This window comes from Cryptomeria japonica, chromosome 8 (assembly GCF_030272615.1).
Source record: "Cryptomeria japonica chromosome 8, Sugi_1.0, whole genome shotgun sequence".
Lineage (NCBI taxonomy): Eukaryota > Viridiplantae > Streptophyta > Pinopsida > Cupressales > Cupressaceae > Cryptomeria > Cryptomeria japonica.
In genome coordinates, this window is record NC_081412.1 from 313,880,469 (window position 1) to 313,904,448 (window position 23,980).

At 37.8% G+C, this 23,980-nt stretch overlaps 3 protein-coding genes and 3 pseudogenes across 3 annotated transcripts; 3 read left to right on the forward strand and 3 right to left on the reverse strand.

Moving 5' to 3' along the window:
- Positions 1-2,185: 2,185 nt before the first annotated feature.
- LOC131064681 (ATP synthase subunit alpha, chloroplastic-like) lies at positions 2,186-4,454 on the reverse strand. The gene has a single exon (XM_059210839.1). It carries the CDS (start codon positions 4,088-4,090, stop codon positions 2,603-2,605), a length of 1,488 nt encoding a protein of 495 aa, XP_059066822.1. The 5' UTR covers positions 4,091-4,454; the 3' UTR covers positions 2,186-2,602.
- A 6,932-nt stretch (positions 4,455-11,386) lies between these two features.
- On the forward strand, positions 11,387-12,422 carry LOC131064672 (small ribosomal subunit protein uS2c-like; annotated as a pseudogene).
- Positions 12,423-13,601: 1,179 nt separating this feature from the next.
- On the forward strand, positions 13,602-15,912 carry LOC131064669 (photosystem I P700 chlorophyll a apoprotein A1-like; annotated as a pseudogene).
- Positions 15,913-17,246: 1,334 nt separating this feature from the next.
- Positions 17,247-17,567, reverse strand: LOC131046962 (NAD(P)H-quinone oxidoreductase subunit 2 A, chloroplastic-like). The gene has a single exon (XM_057980784.2). The coding sequence runs from the start codon at positions 17,565-17,567 to the stop codon at positions 17,247-17,249; it is 321 nt and encodes a 106-aa protein (XP_057836767.2).
- A 619-nt stretch (positions 17,568-18,186) lies between these two features.
- LOC131046932 (small ribosomal subunit protein uS7c-like) lies at positions 18,187-18,654 on the reverse strand. The gene has a single exon (XM_057980763.2). The coding sequence runs from the start codon at positions 18,652-18,654 to the stop codon at positions 18,187-18,189; it is 468 nt and encodes a 155-aa protein (XP_057836746.2).
- A 1,519-nt stretch (positions 18,655-20,173) lies between these two features.
- On the forward strand, positions 20,174-21,604 carry LOC131057886 (photosystem II CP47 reaction center protein-like; annotated as a pseudogene).
- Positions 21,605-23,980: the final 2,376 nt, after the last annotated feature.

The following is a 23,980-nucleotide window of genomic DNA, read 5'->3' on the forward strand; positions in this document are numbered from 1 at the left end:
AACGAGTTGATTATTCTGAATGAATAGCAAACTTTCTGGCGGAATCGTTAAGTTTTTTACTTCATATTGATTATTGATAGTCACGTCTAAACTATTATGACATATATAAGCAGGATGCCCATGACAAGTACGGGTAGGATAAACCAAATTTTCATTTAATTCAATTTTTCCGATGAACGGGGCTCGTACATGTTCTGCAATATCACCCGTGAATACTCCACCAGTATGAAAAGTCCTTAGTGTTAGTTGAGTTCCCGGTTCTCCAATTGATTGGCCTGCAATAATGCCGACTGCTTCTCCTAATTCGATTAAGTTGCTATGAGTAGTATTCCGACCATAACATAATTGACAAATCCAATATATACTTTTGCAAGTAAAAGGGGTTCGTATATATATTGGTTGTACTTGGAAATAATATAATTGATTGGCAAGTTTAATTCCAATATCTTCATTGTGCATGGCAATACATCTCCCGTGTATATATACATCATCTGCTAATACACGACCAATTAGTGTTTGTAGAACAAATTTATTTTTGATTGTTTCTCGATCTTGAATGAGATTTACAAAAAGACCTTGGATAGTACCACAATCTACTTTACGTACAACGAGGTGTTGTACTACTTCAACAAGTCTACGTGTGAGGTATCCAACATCTGCTGTTCATATAGAAGTATCCACAACTCCTTTACGAGCACCGTAACATGAAATAATATATTCCGTTAAAGAAAGTCCTTCGCAGAAATTCCCTTGAATGGGTAGATCAACAATTTTTCCTCGAGGATCTGACATTAATCCTCTCATACCTACTAATTGGTGAACCTGGGATGTACTTCCTCTAGCTCCTGAAAAGGACATCATATGTACTGGATTAAGAGGATCAGTCATCCTAAAATTTGGATTCATTTCTCGTCTCAAATATTCACTGGTAGCATGCCATACCTCAATCAATTGACTATAATAAAACTTCGTGAAAAAATAGCTCAAGAAATATTTGAAGATAGAAACGAGTTTCAACAAGGAAAGAGGTATTTCACTAGAAAACATAGGTTTCATTTTGGATCCAGTATTCTTATTGAAAATAAGGAGGAGAAGTTTTTTCATCAATCTTATGAATCTCGGTTTGAGTCGACTTTAGAGATAACTCCCAAAACATCTGAACCCATTTCAGAGATATCATACCCTTTTAAAAATTTGAAGAAAATACGAGAGGTTGCTGGCAAATGAATAATCGTTAGTAAAAAGTAACGAGCAGGAAATAAAAAATAAATTTTAAAAATTCCATTAGAAATGTCAAATCCTTATACAGATACTTTGACAATAAATAGTAATCAAATGCAAGGTCGATTATCTGCTTGGCTAGCCAAGCATAAGTTAGCTCATAGACCTTTGGGTTTTGATTACCAAGGCACAGAAACATTACAGATCAAAGCCGAGGATTGGGTCTCTATAGCCGTTGCTCTATATGTTTATGGTTTTAATTATCTTCATTCTCAGTGTGCTTATGATGTAGCACCAGGGGGTTCCTTAGCTAGTGTATATCATCTTAAGAAAATAAACGATAATGCAGATCAACCCGAAGAGGTGTGTATAAAAGTATTTGTCCCAAGGGAAGATCCCAGAATCCCGTTTGTTCTACATATTAGGAAAGGTGCTAATTTCCAGGAATGGGAATCTTATGATATGTTGGGAATATTTTATAAAGTCATCCATGTCTAAAACATATATTGATGCCAGAAAGTTGGATTGGGTGGCCTTTATGCAAAGACTATATTGCACCTGATTTTTATGAAATACAAGATTCTTATTGAGTGCAAAAAAAAAAAGAATGAAATCCCAGTATGAAAAGAGTTTATGCACGTAGATATAGATCTATATGTATAGATCTATGTCTATCTATCTACATAGGTTATACATGTAAAAAAATAGATTCTTTCTATAGGGATCATCTATAAAGTGAATAGGTATTCTATATTTAAGGTTGTTCACCTAAAATTAAGAGGAAAGAAAGAACTACAAATAAACTAACATAGATGTTATGGAGCAGAGCAAAACTATTTTTTAATTTTCTTTTTTTTTTTATTCACAAATATTTATTATTATTTGAATAATCATTTTTCATTAGACCTCCCATTCTATCTCTCTCCCATGGAGGAGCCGAATGAAATGAAATTTTCATGTTTGGTTCTGAATTAGAGGCGTTAATCAACGTTGACTATAACCCCTAGCCTTCCAAGCTAACGATGCGGGTTCGATTCCCGCTACCCACTCATTTATATTCCTTATTCAAATTTTTCATGTCAACTTCTCTCTCATTCACATGAATTTTTTATGCCCATGTTACATATCTATTCTTTCTCTTTCTTTCTCGAATCTGGTTGTGGATGGAGAAAAAATCATACTTTTTTGTTCCTGATAAAGTATTTCAAGGAATAATGAAAATAAAGCATCCATCGTCTAATGGATAGGACAGAGGTCTTCTAAACCTTAAGTATAGGTTCAAATCCTATTGGACGTAATAATGCGTTATGCTTTGTAAATGTTGCAAAATGATTATTAAACTCTTTTATCTTATTCCCAACATAAGAAAAAGTTGGATATTTTATTGAATAGCTTCTTTTAAAAGGCCTTCTGCTTGTTCCGTCAATATCCCAGTAGAACGTATAATTTCTCCAAACTGGGGTTTATTTTTTACTAAATACTCGCACAACTTAAGGATAAATTTTTTAACTTGTACGATATCTAATGCATCTAGATATCCATTCGTTCCAGTATAAATCATAGCTATTTGTCCTTCCACTGTTAAAGGATCCGATTGAGATTGTTTGAGCAATTCGCGTAATCGTTGACCTCTTGCCAATTGATCTTGTGTAGCTTTATCAAGATCAGAAGCGAATTGTGCAAAAGCTTCTAACTCTACAAGTTGAGCTAATTCTAATTTTAATTTTCCAGCTACTTGTTTCATAGCTTTCATCTGAGCTGCGGATCCTACTCTAGATACGAAAAGACCTACATTAATGGCAGGTTGAATTCCTGCATTGAATAGAACAGTTGATAAGAAGATTTGCCCATCGGTAATGGAAATTACGTTAGTTGGAATATAAGCTGAGACATCTCCAGCTTGAGTCTCCACTATTGGTAAAGCAATCAAACTCCCTCCACCTAACTGAGAATTTAATTTAGCTACTCTTTCTAATAAACAAGAATGTAAATAGAAAACATCTCCTGGATAAGCTTCCCGGCCAGGGGGTCTTCTTAATAGAAGAGACATTTGTCGATAAGCTTGTGCTTGTTTGGAAAGATCATCATAAATGATTAATGTATGTTGTTCTTTATACATAAAGTATTCAGCTAAAGCTGCTCCTGTATAAGGAGCAAGATATTGTAATGTAGCAGGAGAATCCACAGTTTCCGCTACCACAATGGTATACTCCATTGCGCCACGGTCTTCAAAGGTATTAACTACCTGAGCTAGGGAAGAAGCTTTTTGGCCAATAGCGACATAAACACATATTACATTCTGATCTTTTTGATTTATAATCGTATCTGTAGCTACTGCCATCTTACCGGTCTGCCTGTCCCCAATAATCAATTCTTGCTGACCGCGTCCTATAGGGATCATAGAATCAATAGCAATAAGACCCGTTTGAAGAGGTTCATATACAAAACGTCTTGAAATAATACCTGGGGCGGGAGATTTGATCAATCGAGATTTGAAAGATGAAATCTTCCCCTTACCATCAATAGGTCGAGCTAGCGCATTTACAACTCGACCCAAATAAGCATCACTTACTGGTATCTGAGCAATTTTTCCTGTTACTCTTACGGAACTGCCCTCTTGTATCATCAAGCCATCACCCATTAATACAACTCCAACATTATCTGATTCTAGATTTAGGGCAATACCTACTGTACCATCTACGAATTCTACTAATTCCCCTGCCATTACTTTATCAAGACCATGAATACGAGCAATGCCATCCCCTACTTGAAGTACAATACCAATATTAACAACTTGGACCTCGTTATTATATTGTTCAATCTGTTTACGTATTATACTATTGATTTCATCGGGTCGAATAGTTACCATTAACACTAGTTAATTCTCTTTTGAAAAATAAGACCTACTATATTATATATACTATTAATCAGTTATGTTTTTCATGGCTAGGAGTAGGTCGATATTATGCTCGATCGTACGTAAATGTAACTCGCTATTCAAATGACTATTCAGAGTTCCTAGAGCTCTTTGGACAGCTTGGTAAGAAATTTGTTTTTGAACCAGTTCAATTACTCTTTCTTGTTCCAAGTGAATGGTTTCATTCTTTAAATTTTCTAATTGTTTCAAATTAATAGAAGCAACATTGATAAGATCATTTTTTTCTTGTTGTATTTGAGAATATCCATTTACCCGAATTTCGCGTACCCACCTTTCTACTTCCCGTAAGCGAGCCCGAGCTTGCTCAAGTTGATTAGCAACTCCTTTACATAGTTCTTCAGAACTCTGAATAGTACTTGATATTTTCTATTTACGGTTATCTAATAGATTACTTAATGAAAGTAGATTATCTATTCATAAGTTGAACGAATGGATAATCTCTTCCCAAACCGAACATGAACCTTTCGATTCATTCAGCTCTCCCGCTCGGCTTTTTTTTTATCGAGCCTGCCCTTTTTGTTCATATTATGTATAAAAATAAAATCAATCTATCAAAGACCAAAATCTACGAAGGGCTCTTTTTCCAAAAGGGATTTTTTATTATCAACAAAGTTGTTTTTTCTTTTTCTTCTTTTTTTCTTTTCATTCATATTTCCTATTTACTTTTTCTTGAATAAATTCGCTTTTGTGTAGGTCGTTGGTTCCGCATTTAAACCCAAAAAATTGGATGGGAGATTAGGACTATTTTTCATTAGATAGATTGAATAATTCCATTGATATGAATATTATATATCGGATCTGGGCGGTCCTGGTAGCCAATTTGGCTACTTTTTTCTCGAGAATCCATACATATCTTATCAGTGTATGGAAGGCTATCTCTCGAGCACAGGTTGAAGTTCTTATTTATAAGCCTAAATGTGTAAAAAAAGCACCTAATAACACATCTTCACAGACCAAGAACTACGAGATCACCTTTTATTCTAAGGTGACAGAGGGATCATATCATTCGAGTCTTTTCATGCTTTTTTCGTAGGATGCGGGAAAGAAATCTATAGTATAGGATTCTTGTCCGACCGGGATACTTTTTATAGTTATAAGAAGAAGAGAAAAAAGAGTGGAAGTAAATACTTCCTTGGTCTTCGACTCACTCAATCACTATGAACAATTCCTGGATCAGTACATTAGGAAATCGTTATTCATCTCCTAATGAACGATGAGAAAAGCAGGATCGAAAAAGGATCTTGGAGTGTCTAGGATTGGGTTAGGAGGATCTTATTAACGCCTCCTTTTCTCTTCTCATCCAATTTTTGACTTCTTTTCTTGCCGTTGGCGAAGAAGAAGAAGGAAGGGGAACAAGTACACTTGCAGAGCGCAGTACAACGGAAAATTGTATGCTATGTTTGGGAAGGATGAGTCGCTCTTGAATGAAGAGAGAGCTGATTCTCACGTAATCATAGGTGCGATGATTTACTTCACGGGTGAGGTCTCTGGTTTAAGCCCAGGATAGCCCACCCATTATGCGCTATGTAGTAGGATTGTTGTCTGCTTCATTTGACATCTATGGGGATATAGCTCAGTTGGTAGAGCTCCGCTCTTGCAATCGGGTCATTGTGATTACGGGTTGGATGTCTGATTGTTTAGGCGGTAATGATAGTATTTTTTACCTGAACCAGTGGCTCACTTTTTTTCAGTAATGGGCGAAAGGACCGTAACATGCCACTAAAAAACTCTATTGAGATGAAGATAGACTATCAAGAACGTAGAGAAGGTAGGGTGGGTAGTTGGTTAGATCTAGTATCAATCGTACATGGCCCATAGTTGGAGTCGACGGCTCTCCTAGGGATCCTTCTTCTAGGATCCTTGGGGAAGAGGATCAAGTTGGCCCTTGCGAACAACTTGATGTGCTAACCCTTTTGAGCCCCAAAAATGGGGCAGAAGGAAAAGTCATGCCATGGACCAACCCCATCATCTCCACCCCGTAGGAACTATGAGATCGCTCCAAGGATGCTTTCAACATCCAGGGGTCATAGACCGACCACATACCCTGATTTGAGAAGTGGAACGCATTAGATGTCCCTTCCGATTGGGCAGGAAGGATCAAAGAAGGGAACTCTTTTTTAAGACCAAAGAGTTGGGTGGAAAAAAGAAGAGCTTTTTGTTCCTGGTTCTTCCGGAGTTTTAATTCTTCAGAACTTCAAGAATTCCTAGGGTCGACAACTTTTTCTTTTGGGAGGAGTTTCTCTTTGGAGAGCATAGTACAATGAAAATTATGAGCTGTGTTCGGGGGGAAGGCCATTGTTGGTTGTTGACCTTCTATAGTAGACTTAATCAAGAGGGTCCAATAGACAGTGGTTGACCCTGTGGCGGATGTCAGCGATTCGAGTCCACTTATCTCCATCCCGTGATGATTCTGCAGAGCAGATTAGTCAGAATCGGCAATTTTATCTATTATTTATCATTCATGGACGTTGATAAGATGCTTTCATGTCTTTACTATAGTAGCTCCTTAAGACGACCTTGAATGGCAAGGTTCAAAAAACTAAAGGGCCTACGGTGGATACCTAGGCAGCTAGAGATGAAGAAGGGTGTGGTAAGTGACGAAATGCTTTGGGGAGTGGAAATTGAGCATAGATCCAGAGATCCCTAAATAGGTTAACCTTTTTAACTATCTGTCGAATCCATAGGCAGACAAGGGGCAACCTGGCGAACTGAAACATCTTAGTAGCCAGAGGAAGAGAAAGCAAAAGCGATTCCCATAGTAGCGGCGAGCGAAATGGGATCAGCCTAAACCGTTTAAATGGGATTGTGGGAGAGAAATATAAGTGTCATGCTGCTAGGCGAAGCAGTGGGTGGAATACCGCACCCTAGATGGTGAGAGTCCAGTAGCCGAAAGCATCGTGACAGCTTACGCTCTAACCCGAGTAACATGGGGCACGTGGAATCCCTTGTGAATCAGCAAGGACCACCTTGTAAGGCTAAATACTCCTGGGTGACCGATAGCGAAATAGTACCGTGAGGGAAAGGTGAAAAGAACCCCCAGTGGGGATTGAAATAGAATATGAAACTGTGACGCTCTCAAGCAGTGGGAGGAGATCCGACCACCTGCCTGTTTCTCATCTCAAGCAGTGGGAGGAGATCTGACCGCGTGTCTGTTCAAGAATGAGACAACGACTTATAAGTAGTGGCTTGGTTAAGGGAACCCACCGGAACCGTAGCGAGAGCGAGTCTTCATAGGGCAATTGAATTGTCACTGCTTATGGACCCGAACCTAGGTGATCTATCCATGACCAGGATGAAGCTTAAGTGAAGCTAAGTAGAGGTCCGAACCGACTGATGTTGAAAAATCAGCGGATGAGTTATGGTTAGGGGTGAAATGCCACTCGAACCCAGAGCTAGCTGGTTCTCCCCGAAATGCGTTGAGGCGCAACGGTTGACTGGATCTTCTAGGGGTAAAGCACTATTTCGGTGCGGGCTGCGTGAGCGGTACCAAATGGAGACAAACTTTGAATACTAGAGATAAACAAGGGTCAACTAGTGAGACGATGGGGGATAAGCTTCATCGTCAAGAGGGAAACAACCCAGATCACCAGCTAAGGCCCCTAAATGATCGCTGAGTGATGAAGGAGGTAGGAGTGCAAAGACAGCCAGGAGGTTCGCCTAGAAGCAACGATCCTTGAAAGAGTGCGTAATAGCTTACTGCTCGAGCACTCTTGCACCGAAGATGATTGGGACTAAGAGATCTACCGAATCTATGGGATGTAATAAAAAATGCATCGGTAGGGGAGCATTCCGCCTCAGAGGGAAGTGTCTGCGCGAGCAGATGTGGATGAAGTGGAAGCGAGAATGTCGGCTTGAGTAACGCAAACATTGGTGAGAATCCAATGCCCCGAAAACCTAAGGATTCCTTTGCAAGGTTCATCCACGGAGGGTGAGTCAGGGCCTAAGATCAGGCCGAAAGGCGTAGTTGATGGACAACAGGTTAATATTCCTGTACTACCCTTTGTTGGTCCCGAGGGACGGAGTAGGCTAAGTTAGCCGTCTTTCTGGTTTGCAGTTCAAGGTCAGAAGGTGACCCCAAAAAAGCGGGGTCAAAACGGGGTAGAGAAAATACCTCAAGCCGATGTCCAATGAATTCCAGTGTGTTTCCACGTCGGGTAACCCACGTCATACTCCCAGGAAAAGCTCGAACGACCTTCAACAAACAGGTACCTGTACCTGAAACCAACATAGGTAGGTAGGTAGAGAATACCTAGGGGTGCGAGATAACTCTCTCTAAGGAACTCGGCAAAATAGCTCTGTAACTTCGAGAGAAGGGGTGCCTCCTTGTACAAAGGAGGTCGCAATGACCAGGCTCGGGTGACTGTTTACCAAAAACACAAGTCTCCGCAAAGTTGTAAGACGATGTATGGGGGCTGACGCCTGCCTAGTGCCAGAAGGTTAAGGAAGTTGGTGACCTGATGAAAGGGAAGCCAGCGACCGAAGCCCCGGTGAACGGCGGCCGTAACTATAACGGTCCTAAGGTAGCAAAATTCCTTGTTGGGTAAGTTCCGACCTGCACGAAAGGCGTAATGATCTGGGCACTGTCTCAGAGAGAGACTCGGTGAAATAGACATGTCTGTTAAGATGTGGACTACCTGCACCTGGATAGAAAGACCCTATGAAGCTTTACTGTTCTCTAGGATTGACTTTGGGCTCTTGTTGCACAGCTTAGGTGGAAGGCGAAGAAGGCCCTCTTCTGGGGGGGCATGAGCCATCAGTGAGATACCACTCTAGAAGAGCCAGAAGTCTAACCTTGCGACTGAACCTACTGTCCAAGGGACAGTCTCAGGTAGACAGTTTCTATGGGGCGTAGGCCTCCCAAAAGGTAACAGAGGTGTGCAAAGGTTTCCTCGGGCTGACCGAAAATCGGTCCTCGAGTGCAAAGGCAGAAGGGAGCTTGATTGCAAGACTGACCCGTCGAGCAGGGATGAAAGTCGGCCTTAGTGATCCGACGGTGCCGAGTGGAAGGGCCATCGCTCAACAGACAAAAGTTAATCTATGGATAACAGGCTGATCTTCCCCAAGAGTTCACATCGACGGGAAGGTTTGGCACCTCGATGTCGGCTCTTCGCCACCTGGGGTGGTAGTATGTTCCAAGGGTTGGGCTGTTCGCCCATTAAAGCGGTACGTGAGCTGGGTTTAGAACGTCGTGAGACAGTTTGATCCATATCCGGTGCAGGCATTAGAGCATTGAGAGGACTTTTCCTTAGTATGAGAGGATCGGGAAGGATGCACCTCTAGTGTACCATTTATCATGCCCTCGGTAGACGCTGGGTAGCCAAGTGCGGAGCGGATAATTGCTGAACACCTATAAGTAAGAAGCTCACCTCAAGATGAGTGCTCTCATAAGGTCATGGCGAGACGAGCCATTTATTAGATGATAGGTGTCAAGTGGAAGTGCAGTGATGCATGCAGCCGAGGCATCCTAAGAGACTGAAAGATTTGAACCTTGTTACTACATGACATGACCCGATTGATCTGATCGGGTACACAGAGTATGTTTTGATATAACATTTTACTGTAGATGTGATAAAGAATAAAAAAAGATCAATAAAGGGAATCGAGTCTTTCCGACTCCTAATCAATATGTTCTTTCCATAGATTCGATCGTAGTTTATAATTAATAGAGATAGCTTTCGTACTAATTACAACATTTTCCATAAAAAAAGTGGAATCAAAAGATTTTGATTCCTGAGATGCCATTTCTCACTATTGCATTAACGAATAGAGCAATACCATATTAATACGATGTGAGATGTGCTAGCAAGTTCAACTTTATCTATTTGTTCCATATTCAAATATTAAAATAAAGTTAACAAAACTAAACGACCTAGTTAAATATATTATTTGAATATGGAACAAATAGATAATGTATTTGACAAACCCAAACTATCTAGTATAATATAGTATTCGAAATAGGGAAATAATTTTTTTTTTTTCTGCCTTGATGGTGAAATGGCAGACACACGAGACCAAAACAGTCTCGTCTCAGTAGACACGCGTCGCAAAATGGCCCGTATACCCCGCATACCCCACGTATCTCACATGTGCTTACAAGCACAGACGTGCTGATACACGGAGCGGTAGTACCTCTGCTCCACCTTATAGACACGTAGATTTTCTCACTTGCTCAATGAGGACAGAATAGTTCTATATTATTCCCCCAAGCGGAGAGGTATATTGCCCGCCATGCGGGTCAACAAGAGCAGACGTGCTCTATAAAAGAGCATACGATATGCACGAGGTAAACACCTAACACGCGTTACTGCTGAGTGTGGAGGTTTGAGTCCTCCTCAAGGCACACATATTGGAATAAAATGTTCAAGGGGAAATCAAATTGATACTATGTCTTTCTAGCAAATCGAAAAAAAAACAAAAACAATAGAGTTCGATTATATATCGATTATAATCGATAGGTACCGATCGACCCGTGGAACCTATGAAATCTTTCATAAAAAAAATGATTATGTGCCCATATTCCGACATGATTTCCGATCTATTATTCTGTATAACTCAGATATTGGGGAATAAGACTCTGAGTCGCAGTCAAAAGAATATTATTTCTTATAATTCTATATTCTTTTTTGCTTTTCATTCATATTTCCTCTTTACTTTTTCTTCAAAAAATTATCTTCTGTGTTCCGCATTAAAAACAAAAGCGAGATGCTCTATTTTTAATTTAAAATTAGCATCGAATAATAGGGACAATATGAGAGAGAAAGAATAGTTTTCTAATTGTTGTTGACATTGACATGTAGAAAAAAGAATAAACTATCGAACCATTTTATTGGGAATGACAAACACATCTCTGAATACTCAAAGTTTTCTGTTAGAAGCGAGTTTTCAGGAGACTACTCAGGTCCTAGCTAAATCTTCTCTTCAAGGTCGCATTGATTGGTTGAAGGGCTTGAAGGAAAATGTTATTCTGGGGGGAATGATACCCGTCGGTACTGGATTCAACCGTTTGGTAAAACGGAGCAAAATGAATTCGAGAACGAGTAAAAAAAGTCTATTTATCAATAAAGTCAAAGATTTTTTTTTTGAGCATCAATATCAAGTCTTGATTTTATCTCTTAAACAAAAAACAAAAAATAAAAAAGAAGCTAGTAAAAATAAAAAAGAAACTAGTAAAAATAAAAAAGAAGCTAGTAAAAATAAAAAAGAAACTAGTAAAAATAAAAAAGAAAAAATCAAAACGAGCAAAGCAAATTGTTAGATTTCATTTAAAAAATGAAATGAATACTTGTACCAAGTACGCTATGGCAAGCAATCTAACCCATTCCATTGGAATGTAGATATTACACATAGTAAAAAAAGAAAAGCAAAAATGACGAAAAAAAATTGGAACATCAATTTGAAGATGGTAAAAGTAGGAGTTCATTTTGGTCATGAGACCAGAAAATGGAATCCTAAAATGGCACCTTACATTTTTAAAGAACGTAAAGATAATCATATTATAAATTTAACTTACACCACTCGTTTTTTATTAGAAGCCTGTGATTTTGTGTTTGATGGAGCAAAAAGAGGAAAACAATTTATGATAGTTGGTACAAAACATCAACAGCTGATGTTGCTAAATTAGCTGCTTTAGCAGCTCGATGTCATTATGTAAATAAGAAATGGCTCGCGGGTATGTTAACTAATTGGTTTACTACAGAAGCAAGACTTGAAAAATTCAAAAATTTAACGAAAAAAAAAATACGGGAGGATTTGATGGATTTACGAAAAAAGAAGCAGCAATACTCAAGAGAGAATTGAACAAATTGCAAGAAGATCTAGGGGGTATTAGATACATGACAAAATTGCCCGATATTGTAATAATTCTCAATCAAAAAGGAGAATATACTGCTATTCGGGAATGTAGAACTTTGGGTATTCCAACAATTTGCTTAGTTGATACAGATTGTGACCCAGATCTCGTGGATATCCCAATCCCAGCCAATGATGATGGTAGAGGACCAATCCGCTTGATCCTAAATAAATTAATTTTAGCAATTCGCGCGGGTAGAGAATTGTACTATAAAAAGTGAATTAAAAATAAAAAAAGAGAAGCTATAACTAAGTTGGCTACTATTCCCAAATCTTATAGAATAGATTAAGATAATCTATTTTGATAGAAATAAAGAAATCTTCTTAATCAATCAAATAATCATTCCATTATTTTATTTCGTAGCCTGACTGATGATAGTGTAAATAATTGAGGAATCGGTCATTGAACCAAAATCATTTTTTTTTGAAGTTCATATTTCTATATAAAGGGTAATATGGATATTTTACAATTTCCTATTAACATGCTGAATTATTTCTATGAGATATCCGGTGTGGAAGTAGGTCAGCATTTTTATTGGCAAATAGGGGGGTTTCAAGTTCATGCACAGGTACTTATAACTTCCTGGATTTTAATTGCTATCTTATTAGGTTCAGCTACTCTAGCTGTTCGAGACCCACAAATCATTCCGAACGGAGCACAAATTTTTTTGGAATATGTTCTCGAATTTGTTAGGGACTTGGCTAGAACTCAGATTGGTGAAGAAGAATATGGTCCCTGGGTTCCTTTTATAGGGACTATGTTTCTATTTATCTTTGTTTCTAACTGGGCAGGTGCTCTTTTTCCTTGGGGAATTATTAAATTACCTCATGGGGAATTAGCCGCACCTACAAATGATATTAATACCACAGTAGCTCTAGCTTTGCTCACATCAGTAGCTTATTTTTATGCAGGTTTTACACTATTTAAATTTGTTGCTTGTTCCGCATCTTTTTATGTCTTTGCCAAAAGGCAAAAGGAGATATCAACGTTGCTTGCTCAATCCAAAAGAACATGTTTTGGATTTTATCAAGTTATAACACAAATCTGAATCAAATAGATGATAGAATATCTGAGAAGCAAGAAACAATAAGTTGGGAAAGTCCTTCGGAGAAGGAATTGAATGGTGTCGAATGGGAGATTGAATAATTTTCTACTCGCCTTTTATTATTCCGAAGTTTGGATCGTTAATGAAAAAAATCTTTTCTCTATGGGCAAATCCCGTCCAGAGATACAATTTATTAAAGATTTATTAATAATTTATCAATTCAAAGTTCTTTTGAATTATAAAAGTGATCTGTAACATATGGGTCCAGAGATATGGATAAATAAATCTGGATATGAAGATAATGATTGTATTAATATTGATATCTTTTTTACCACTCGACGAGAAAGACATTTTATATCTCGCAACAGTCCATTAAGCACCTATCAGATATGTCATAATAAATATGAACACCTCTCTCAAATCGACTTCCCTATCATAGTCGCTCTAGTTTTGAACTGGGAAATAAAGAGAGGAACGAGTTGAGAATATATCTTTTTTTTTATTCGGCGGGTTTTTTCTCATGTCTCGTTTGGAAAGAGGAGAACTCAATGACCATTTGTTCACCGGAACTAGAAGTAAAGATCATAGTGGATAGGGATCCTGTTAAAACCTCTTTTGAAAAATGGGCTAAACTCGGTCATTTCTCAAAGACACTAGCCAAGGGACCTAATACTACCACCTGGATCTGGAACCTACATGCTGATGCTCACAATTTTGATAGCCATACCAATAATTTGGAAGAGATCTCCCGCAAAGTATTTAGTGCTCATTTTGGTCAATTAGCAATAATATTTATTTGGCTAAGTGGGATGTACTTTCACGGCGCTCGCTTCTCCAATTATGAAGCATGGCTAGGCGATCCTACTCACATTAAACCCAGTGCTCAGGTAGTTTGGCTGATAATAGGCCAAGAAATTTTGAATGGAGATGTGGGTGGAGGTTTTTGAGGAATACAAATAACCTTTGGGTTCTTCCAGATTTGGCGAGCATCCAGAATAACTAGTGAATTGCAACTTTACTGCACCACAATTGGTGCATTGATCTTTGTAGTGTTAATGCTTTTTGCTGGTTGGTTCCATTATCACAAAGCTGCTCCAAAATTGACTTGGTTCCAAGATGTAGAATCCATGTTGAACCACCATTTAGTAGGGTTACTAGGACTTGGCTCTCTATCTTGGCAGGACACCAAATACACGTTTCTTTACCTATTAATCAACTCTTAGATGCTGGAGTGGACCCTAAAGAGATACCACTTCCTCATGAGTTTATTTTAAATTGTGAGCTTTTAGCTCAACTTTATCCCAGTTTCGCTAAGGGATTGACCCCATTTTTCACCCTGAATTGGTCAGAATATTCAAATTTTTTGACTTTTTGCGGAGGACTCAACCCAGTAACGGGGGGTCTGTGGCTGACCGATACTACACACCACCATTTGGCTATTGTAGTTCTTTTTCTAATCACTGGTCACATGTATAGAACCAATTGGGTTATTGGTCATAACCTCAAGGATATTTTGGAAGCTCATAAAGGTCCATTTACAGGGGAAGGACATAAAGGTCTTTACGCGATCTTAACTACTTCATGGCATGCTCAATTAGCTCTTAACCTAGCTATGTTAGGGTCTTTAACTATTGTCGTAGCTCACCATATGTATTCTATGCCTCCCTATCCATATCTAGCTACTGACTATGGTACCCAACTGTCTCTATTCACGCACCATATGTGGATTGGTGGATTTCTCATAGTTGGCGCTGCTGCACATGCAACTATTTTTATGGTAAGAGACTATGATCCGACTACTCAATACAACAATCTTTTAGACCATGTTTTGAGACATCATGATGCAATCGTATCACACCTCAATTGGGCATGTATTTTCTTAGGTTTCCATAGTTTTGGTCTATATATTCATAATGATACTATGAGTGCTTTAGGATGTCCTAAAGATATGTTTTCAGATACTGCTATACAATTACAACCTATCTTTGCTCAATGGGTGCAAAACACTCATGCTTTAGCACCCAGTTTGACAGCTCCTGATGCAACAACAAGCACCAGCTTAACCTGGGGAGGCGGCGATTTGGTAGCAGTAGGTGCCAAAGTGTCTTTGTTACCTATTCCATTAGGAACTGCGGATTTTTTAGTACACCATATTCATGCATTTACTATCCATGTGACTGTATTAATATTACTAAAAGGTGTTTTATTTGCTCGCAGTTCTCGTTTAATACCTGATAAAGCGAATCTTGGTTTTCGTTTTCCTTGCGATGGGCCTAGTAGAGGAGGAACATGTCAAGTATCTGCCTGGGATCATGTCTTCCTAGGATTATTCTGGATGTACAATGCAATTTCGGTAGTAATATTTCATTTTAGTTGGAAAATGCAGTATGACGTTTGGGGTAGTATAAGTGATCAGGGAGTGGTAACTCATATTACAGGAGGAAACTTTGCATAGAGTTCCATTACAATTAACGGGTGGCTTCGTGACTTTCTATGGGCACAAGCTTCTCAAGTAATCCAATCTTACGGTTCTTCATTATCTGCCTATGGCCTTTTATTCTTAGGTGCTCATTTCGTTTGGGCCTTTAGTTTAATGTTCCTATTTAGTGGCCATGGATATTGGCAAGAACTTATTGAATCTATTGTCTGGGCTCATAATAAATTAAAAGTTGCTCCTGCTATCCAGCCAAGAGCCTTGAGTATTGTCCAAGGACATGCTATAGGAGTAGCTCATTACCTTCTAGGTGGAATCGTCACAACATGGGCGTTCTTCCTAGCAAGAATTATTGCAGTAGGATAATGACTAGGAGGATTTGAAAAGCATTATGGCATCAAGATTTCCAAAGTTCAGCCAAGGCTTGGCCCAAGACCCAACTACTCGTCGTATTTGGTTTGGTATTGCTATTGCACATGACTTTGAGAGTCATGATGATATTACCGAAGAGCGTCTTTATCAAAAGATTTTTGCTTCTCACTTTGGTCAGTTAGCTATAATCTTTCTGTGGACCTCTAGTAATTTGTTCCATGTAGCTTGGCAAGGCAATTTCGAAGCATGGGTCCGCGACCCCTTACATGTAAGACCTATTTCTCATGCAATTTGGGATCCTCATTTTGGTCAACCGGCCATAGAAGCCTTTACCCGAGGAGGTGCCCCCAGTCTAGTCAATATTGCTTATTCCGGTGTTTATCAGTGGTGGTATACAATTGGCTTACGCACTAATGAAGATCTTTGTACTGGAGTTCTTTTCTTGCTATTTCTTTCTGCTCTCTTTTTAACAACGGGTTGGTTGCATCTACAACCTCAATGGAAACCAAGTGTTTCATGGTTTAAAAATGCCGAATCTCATCTCAATCATCATTTGTCAGGGCTTTTTGGAGTCAGTTCTTTGGCTTGGACGGGGCATTTAGTTCATGTCGCTATTCCTGAATCAAGAGGAGAACACATAAGATGGGATAATTTTTTAGATGTATTACCGCATCCCGAAGGGTTCGAACCACTTTTTACAGGTCAGTGGAATCTTTATGCTCAAAATCCTGATTCCAGTAGTCATTTATTTGGTACTACTAAAGGGGCGGGAATTGCTATTCTAACTCTTCTCGGGGGATTTCACCCACAAACACAAAGTTTGTGGCTAACTGATATCGCGCATCATCATTTAGCTATTGCATTTGTGTTTTTCATTGCCGGTCATATGTATAGAACCAACTTTGGGATTGGACACAGTATAAAAGATATTTTAGAAGCACATGTTCCTCCGAAAGGCTTATTAGGATGCGGGCATAAGGGTCTTTCTATAGAAATAGAGAAACAAATTATTTTTCAATTTTGTTTCTATTGTAGAGAGAAAAAAAGATATGTTTCAATCATTCATTTCTAGTTGAAACAAATTATGGCAGGACAGACCCGGTGAACCGACGATCAGAAATGGAAGAGTCTTTTCCTTATTTCATAGATTTCAGCGTTGATAATGGAAGAAATGAAAAGAATAAAAATGAGCCAGCTATTGGGATCGAACTGATGACCATCACATTACAAGTGCGATGCTCTAACCTCTGAGCTAAGCAGGCTCATATGCATGCAGTATGTAGTCACATACTTATTGGCTGAAATGAAAAAATCTCTTCAAAATTGCTAGAATTATAGTGAATCGAATTAGAATAATGCAATTCAGATTAAAATGAATTGCATTGTGTCAAATTCCTGGAGAGTTATACATTTGTGTATTTATAAGACCATTGGCTATTTCTTGAAGTTCAATCTCTCCTCCAGATAGACCATATAGCCAAGAAAGACCACAAGCAAGAATGGAAGAACTTGTTCCACCCATAAGTAAATATTTCATAATAGCCTCATTAGACCGTACATCTCTTTTGGTATATCCAGATAATAGATAAGAACATAGACTTAAACATTCTAAAGATACGAAGATAGTTGTTAAATCATTAGCACCACATAAAAACATTCCTCCTAGAGTAGCTGTTAATATGAACAGCAAAAACTCTGTTACAGCCATTTCTATACATTGAATGTATTCCACGGATAGAGGAATACATAAAGTGGAACATAATAAAATTAGAAACCGAAATATTTTATTAAAATTGTTTGTTTGGAAATTACCAAAAAAACCGATTGTAGGTTCTTCTTTCTATTGAAATAGCAAAAAGGCTGTGCTTAGCACTAAATTGGTTAAAGAGATGAAATAAAACCAAGTTGTCTTTTTCTAATCAGAAATGAAGTCGATCACTAGAAGAAGGAATAGGCCGAAAATCAGGATACATTCTCGAAAAATGGAACTTCCATAGAAGAGAAGCAAATGAAATTCTTTCATAAAAATGATTTAAAAGTATTAATTGAAAATGAGTTTTTCATTTTGTCCGGATCATAATTTAGTAACTTCAATGAATCTTCGAGCAACATTTTCTTTCTTTTACATTTCTATAAACCTAATGAATAAGATTGAATATTCACCCATAATCTCCTTATTATCATTTATCTACGATTTATTTTTCATTCTTCTTTTCCTTTCGTTTTCGTTCCAATAAAAGAAAATTTGGATAAATTTTGACAAAGTAAGTTTTCTTTTATTGGCCAGAATGCAACAAATCTGTGGATCTATTTATATAGTTAGTGGGTTAATGGTAATGCACAAAAGCTTTATTGGATTCTGCCATTTTATGAATCTCCTCCTCCTTGCGTATAGCATTGCCTTTCTCTCTGGCAGCATCCATTATTTTGTAACTCAATTTGAAATGCATATTTCGACCAGAACATTTTCTGGATGATTCTAATAACCAACGAATAGCAAGTATTTTTCCTTCTTTCTTTTTTATTTCAATGGGAACTTGATAAGTGGATCCACTTACACGTCTTGAATTTCCTATCAATTTGGGAGTTAATTTTTGTATTGCTTGACGTAGAACAATTAGTGGATTTTTCTCTGTTTTTTGTTGAATCTTTTTTAGAGATTGATAAAAAATTCGATAAGCTAATGATTTTTTTTCGTGTTTAAGAATACGGTTAATGACCATGTTAACTAATTGATTATGATAAATCAGATCAAATTTCTCAATTTTCTTTTCTACAGTACTTTGGCATGACATGAGTGTGAAAAAGGTGTTAATAAATGTATCGAATCTTCGTTTACCATGAGGAGGAGTTATTAGAACTGGATCAATTTTTTTTGGAATATGAGTTGAAGCAATAACAACAATATTTTGTTTGATGGTGGTTTCTTTTTCACCATCAATCGCATTATATGGATCCTCGAGGAGTTCTATCAATAATGCAATAAGGAAGAAATAATCATTCAGTTCATGAATGCTTGGAATCCATATGACGCAAGGAGACATCAATTTTGCCAATTTGAGTGCAAACGCAAATTGGATTACTCTTCTCGCAAAATACTCTGGAGGGTTAGGATCCCCTACTCGGTCATACAAAAACTTATGGGGTTTTCTATCATAATGCGCTTTTTCATATACGTCTTTTGGCCTGCCTGACTAGCCGAGAGACCTAAGGATATTTTCATGCTCAAGGTATGATTTTTTAGCTGAAGATGTATACTCGGGTTCATAGCGAGACAAAAGTTTCTGTTGCCTCAAAAAACTTTTAGGAGATATTCTTATTAAAGGTAAATAAGAATCTGCTGCTAAACTTTTAGCCAAGTACGATCGTCCAGTTTCCTTAGGCCCTATCAGCAAAATTCGATTCGAAAGGGACGGTACCAAGTAGAGTGGGTAAAATCTCACTTGGTCAGATAAAGATGAGTGAATTGGTATTGAAGTAATCTTCTGATAAAAAGTAGCGAAGATTGGCATTTCTGCTAAAAACAATGAATTTAATGCAGAGTTCATTAGGCCTATTCTATGAGTTAGGCCTAGCTGAATAAATTCAGCTAAATATCGAAAGTAAAGAAGTCCCGACTGTTCTCTTTTTTCAAAATATTCATGAAAGAAACCAATAGGGGGAGTTAACTTCTATTCAAAGTAAGAGATTTGTTCTTGTACTAAAAACAATCTATTTTCTCTCAAAAGGAAATCATCCACTTCAAATTCATACAAAATTGTTTTTACAATTGAGTGAAATTGACTAGAGTTTTTTAAACGCCATTTAATATTTTTGACATACCAAATTTTCAGTAGTAGTAATAATCCTATATCATCAGGATCCGATTCCATCTCAGTATAGTCCAGAAATGTAAGCCAAGAACCATACCAATTTAAATTAGAAAAATTTCTAAGCATTCTAAAAGATCTAATCATTTCTCCTACTCCGTCAAAGCAGGAGTAATTATACTGCAAAACTTTGATGAGATAGAAGTTCCTATAAAACTGAACCAACAATAAGGGAATTATGCAAGAAATATAAAAGAAAAATCCAATGAAGATACAAAGAAAAATATCATATTCCTGAACATTGAGTATATATTTCCATGTATCAAATGATATTGACGTATCCTTTCCCTCAACTACTGTTTTATTTATTGATTTCAATAAATTGGAAACATCCAAATGGGATAACAAAAGATTCAATTTCGGGAGAATTTTCTCTCTAAATTCCCAAATAGAAATACATTACAAATATATCCGCTTCTCAATTCTATTTTTTGAAACTGTTCTATTAATAGATAGATGTTCACCTTTGAGACAAAGGTATAATTCCATAGCATAATCTGTCTCTAATGTGAGAAAGTTACATAGTGTCTACTTTTTCTGATAAAGGGGTATTTTCATGGGTTTGCCTTGGTATCGTGTCCATACCGTCGTGTTGAATGATCCTGGTTGGTTAATCGCTGTGCATATAATGCATACAGCTCTAGTTTCTGGATGGGCCGGTTCGATGGCTCTTTACGAATTAGCAGTTTTCGATCCATCCGATCCTATTCTTGATCCAATGTGGAGACAAGGTATGTTCATTATACCTTTTATGACTCGTTTAGGAATAAAGGATTCATGGGGTGGATGGAGTATAACCGGAGAAACCGAATCTAATCTAGGTATTTGGAGTTATGAAGGTGTGGCCGGGGCACATATTGTGTTTTCTGGCTTGTGCTTTTTAGTAGCTATCTGGCATTGGGTATATTGGGATCTAGACGTATTCTGTGATTCCCGTACAGGAAAACCTTCTTTAGATTTGCCTAAGATTTTTGGAATTCATTTATTCCTCTCAGGAGCAGCTTGTTTCGGATTCAGAGCGTTTCATGTAACGGGTTTGTATGGCCCTGGAATATGGGTGTCTGATCCTTATGGACTAACTGGAAAAATACAGCCTGTAAATCCGGCATGGGGAGCTGAAGGTTTTGATCCTTTTGTTTCGGGAGGAATAGCTTCTCATCATATTGCAGCAGGTATATTGGGTATATTAGCAGGTCTATTCCATCTCAGTGTTCGTCCTCCCCAACGTTTATACAAAGGATTACGTATGGGGAATATTGAAACTGTCGAATTATTTGGTCCTACTCATTACTAGTGGGATCAGGGATACTTCCAACAAGAAATAGATCGACGAGTTCATGCCGGTCTGGCTGAAAATCTGAGTCTATCAGAAGCTTGGTCAAAAATTCCCGAAAAACTTGCTTTTTATGATTACATTGGGAATAATCTAGCTAAAGGGGGGTTATTCAGGGCAGGTGCAATGGACAATGGAGATGGAATTGCTGTTGGTTGGTTAGGACACCCTATTTTCAAAGATAAAAATGGACATGAGCTTTTTGTACGTCGTATGCCTACCTTTTTCGAAACATTTCCAGTCGTTCTAGTAGATGAAGAAGGAATTGTGAAAGCCGATGTTCCTTTTAGGAGAGCAAAATCAAAATATAGTGTTGAACAAGTAGGTGTAACTGTTGAGTTCTATGGTGGTGAACTTGATGGAGTTAGTTTTGGTGATCCTGCAATAGTCAAAAAATATGCTAGACGGGCACAATTAGGTGAAATTTTTGAGTTAGATCGTGCTACTTTGAAATCGGATGGTGTTTTTTGGAGTAGCCCAAGGGGTTGGTTTACTTTTGGGCATGCTACATTTTCTCTTCTTTTCTTTATGAAGCATGGCTAGGCGATCCTACTCACATTAAACCTAGTGCTCAGGTAGTTTGGCCGATAGTAGGCCAAGAAATTTTGAATGGAGATGTGGGTGGAGGTTTTCGAGGAATACAAATAACCTCTGGGTTCTTCCAGATTTGGCAAGCATCTGGAATAACTAGTGAATTGCAACTTTACTGCACCGCAATTGGTGCATTGATCTTTGCATCATTAATTCTTTTTGCTGGTTGGTTCCATTATCACAAAGCTGCTCCAAAATTGACTTGGTTCCAAGATGTAGAATCCATGTTGAACCACCATTTAGCAGGGTTACTAGGACTTGGCTCTCTATCTTGGGCAGGACACCAAATACACGTTTCTTTACCTATTAATCAACTCTTAGATGCTGGAGTGGACCCTAAAGAGATACCACTTCCTCATGAGTTTATTTTTAATCGTGAGCTTTTAGCTCAACTTTATCCCATTTTTGCTAAGGGATTGACCCCATTTTTCACCCTGAATTGGTCGGAATATTCAGATTTTTTGACTTTTCGTGGAGGACTCAACCCAGTAACGGGGGGTCTGTGGCTGACCGATACTGCACACCACCATTTGGCTATTGCAGTTCTTTTTCTAATCGCTGGTCATATGTATAGAACCAATTGGGTTATTGGTCATAACCTCAAGGATATTTTGGAAGCTCATAAAGGTCAATTTACAGGGGAAGGACATAAAGGTCTTTATGAGATCTTAACTACTTCATGGCATGCTCAATTAGCTCTTAACCTAGCTATGTTAGGGTCTTTAACTATTGTCGTAGCTCACCATATGTATTCTATGCCTCCCTATCCATATCTAGCTACTGACTATGGTACCCAACTGTCTCTGTTCACGCACCATATGTGGATTGGTGGATTTCTCATAGTTGGCGCTGCTGCACATGCAACTATTTTTATGGTAAGAGACTATGATCCGACTACTCAATACAACAATCTTTTAGACCATGTTTTGAGACATCTTGATGCAATCGTATCACACCTCAACTGGGCATGTATTTTCTTAGGTTTCCATAGTTTTGGTCTATATATTCATAATGATACTATGAGTGCTTTAGGACATCCTAAAGATATGTTTTCAGATACTGCTATACAATTACAACCTATCTTTGCTCAATGGGTGCAAAACACTCATTCTTTAGCACCCAGTTTGATAGCTCCTGATGCAACAACAAGCACCAGCTTAACCTAGGGAGGTGGCGATTTGGTAGCAGTAGGTGCCAAAGTGTCTTTGTTACCTATTCCATTAGGAACTGCAAATTTTTTAGTACACCATATTCATGCATTTACTATCCATGTGACCGTATTAATATTACTGAAAGGTGTTTTATTTGCTCGCAATTCTTGTTTTATTTATCTTCAGTTGCTCTAATGAATCGAAATGACCAGTGACTAATGGAACCTCTTGTCGGCTTTCTGTGAAAAACTCATTTGGTCGAGGGCTCCCGAATACATCATAAGCTAAACCCGTACTGACAAATAACCAACTTGCAATGAATAGAGAAGGTATAGTAATGCTGTTGATAACCCAGTATCGAATACTAGTAATAATGTCAGCAAAAGCGCGTTCTCCCGTATTCCCAGACATGCTAAGCTCCCTATATTATTGTAAAATCAAGGGTAAATTGATCCCATGAAAGAAAGAGATCAGGAAATGGAAAATTACTGATATCTTCTACAATCTTTGCTTGATTTTCAATATGATACCAAGGGTATATTTGAAGTATACTAAGTATAGCTAGCCTGCTTCTAACATAGCAATATAATTTTCCTTAACATTAAAAGAGAGCAGGATAGAACCATCCTGCTAGTTGCCAGTTACTCCAGCTCTGTTTGATCAACTTAATTCAAACATTTTTTTTTTTACTGAACAGAAATGAGAGAATCTCGCATATTTCAATTTAATAATAGCTTCCGGAAGGAACCCTATCTCTATATTGCAACAATTGGATATACGGATTATGGGGAAATTAATTTCATTTGAGCATTAATAATTGTAATGGCTCTCACTTCCACAGGTTACTTTATCACTCGAATACACGCATATTGTTTTAAGAAGATTAAGGAGTATCATTCATTATAAATACAACTCATTTAAAATATTATACTTTTTCTTTTTCTATTTTGTTTTTATGTTATTTATATTATGTGTTTATAATACTATATGAACTTAATGACTTCTGTAGATAGCACTTCGAAGTGTCAACGACCAAAGTGTTATTCCTCTTATGAATAAAAAGAAATCGATGAATAGTGGAAATTATCTTGATCGAATTGTAACTATGTTATTCTATTCCTATTTTCCTTTAGAAGTTCTTTTACAAAAAAAGGATTTCAGGTTTTACTAAAAAAAC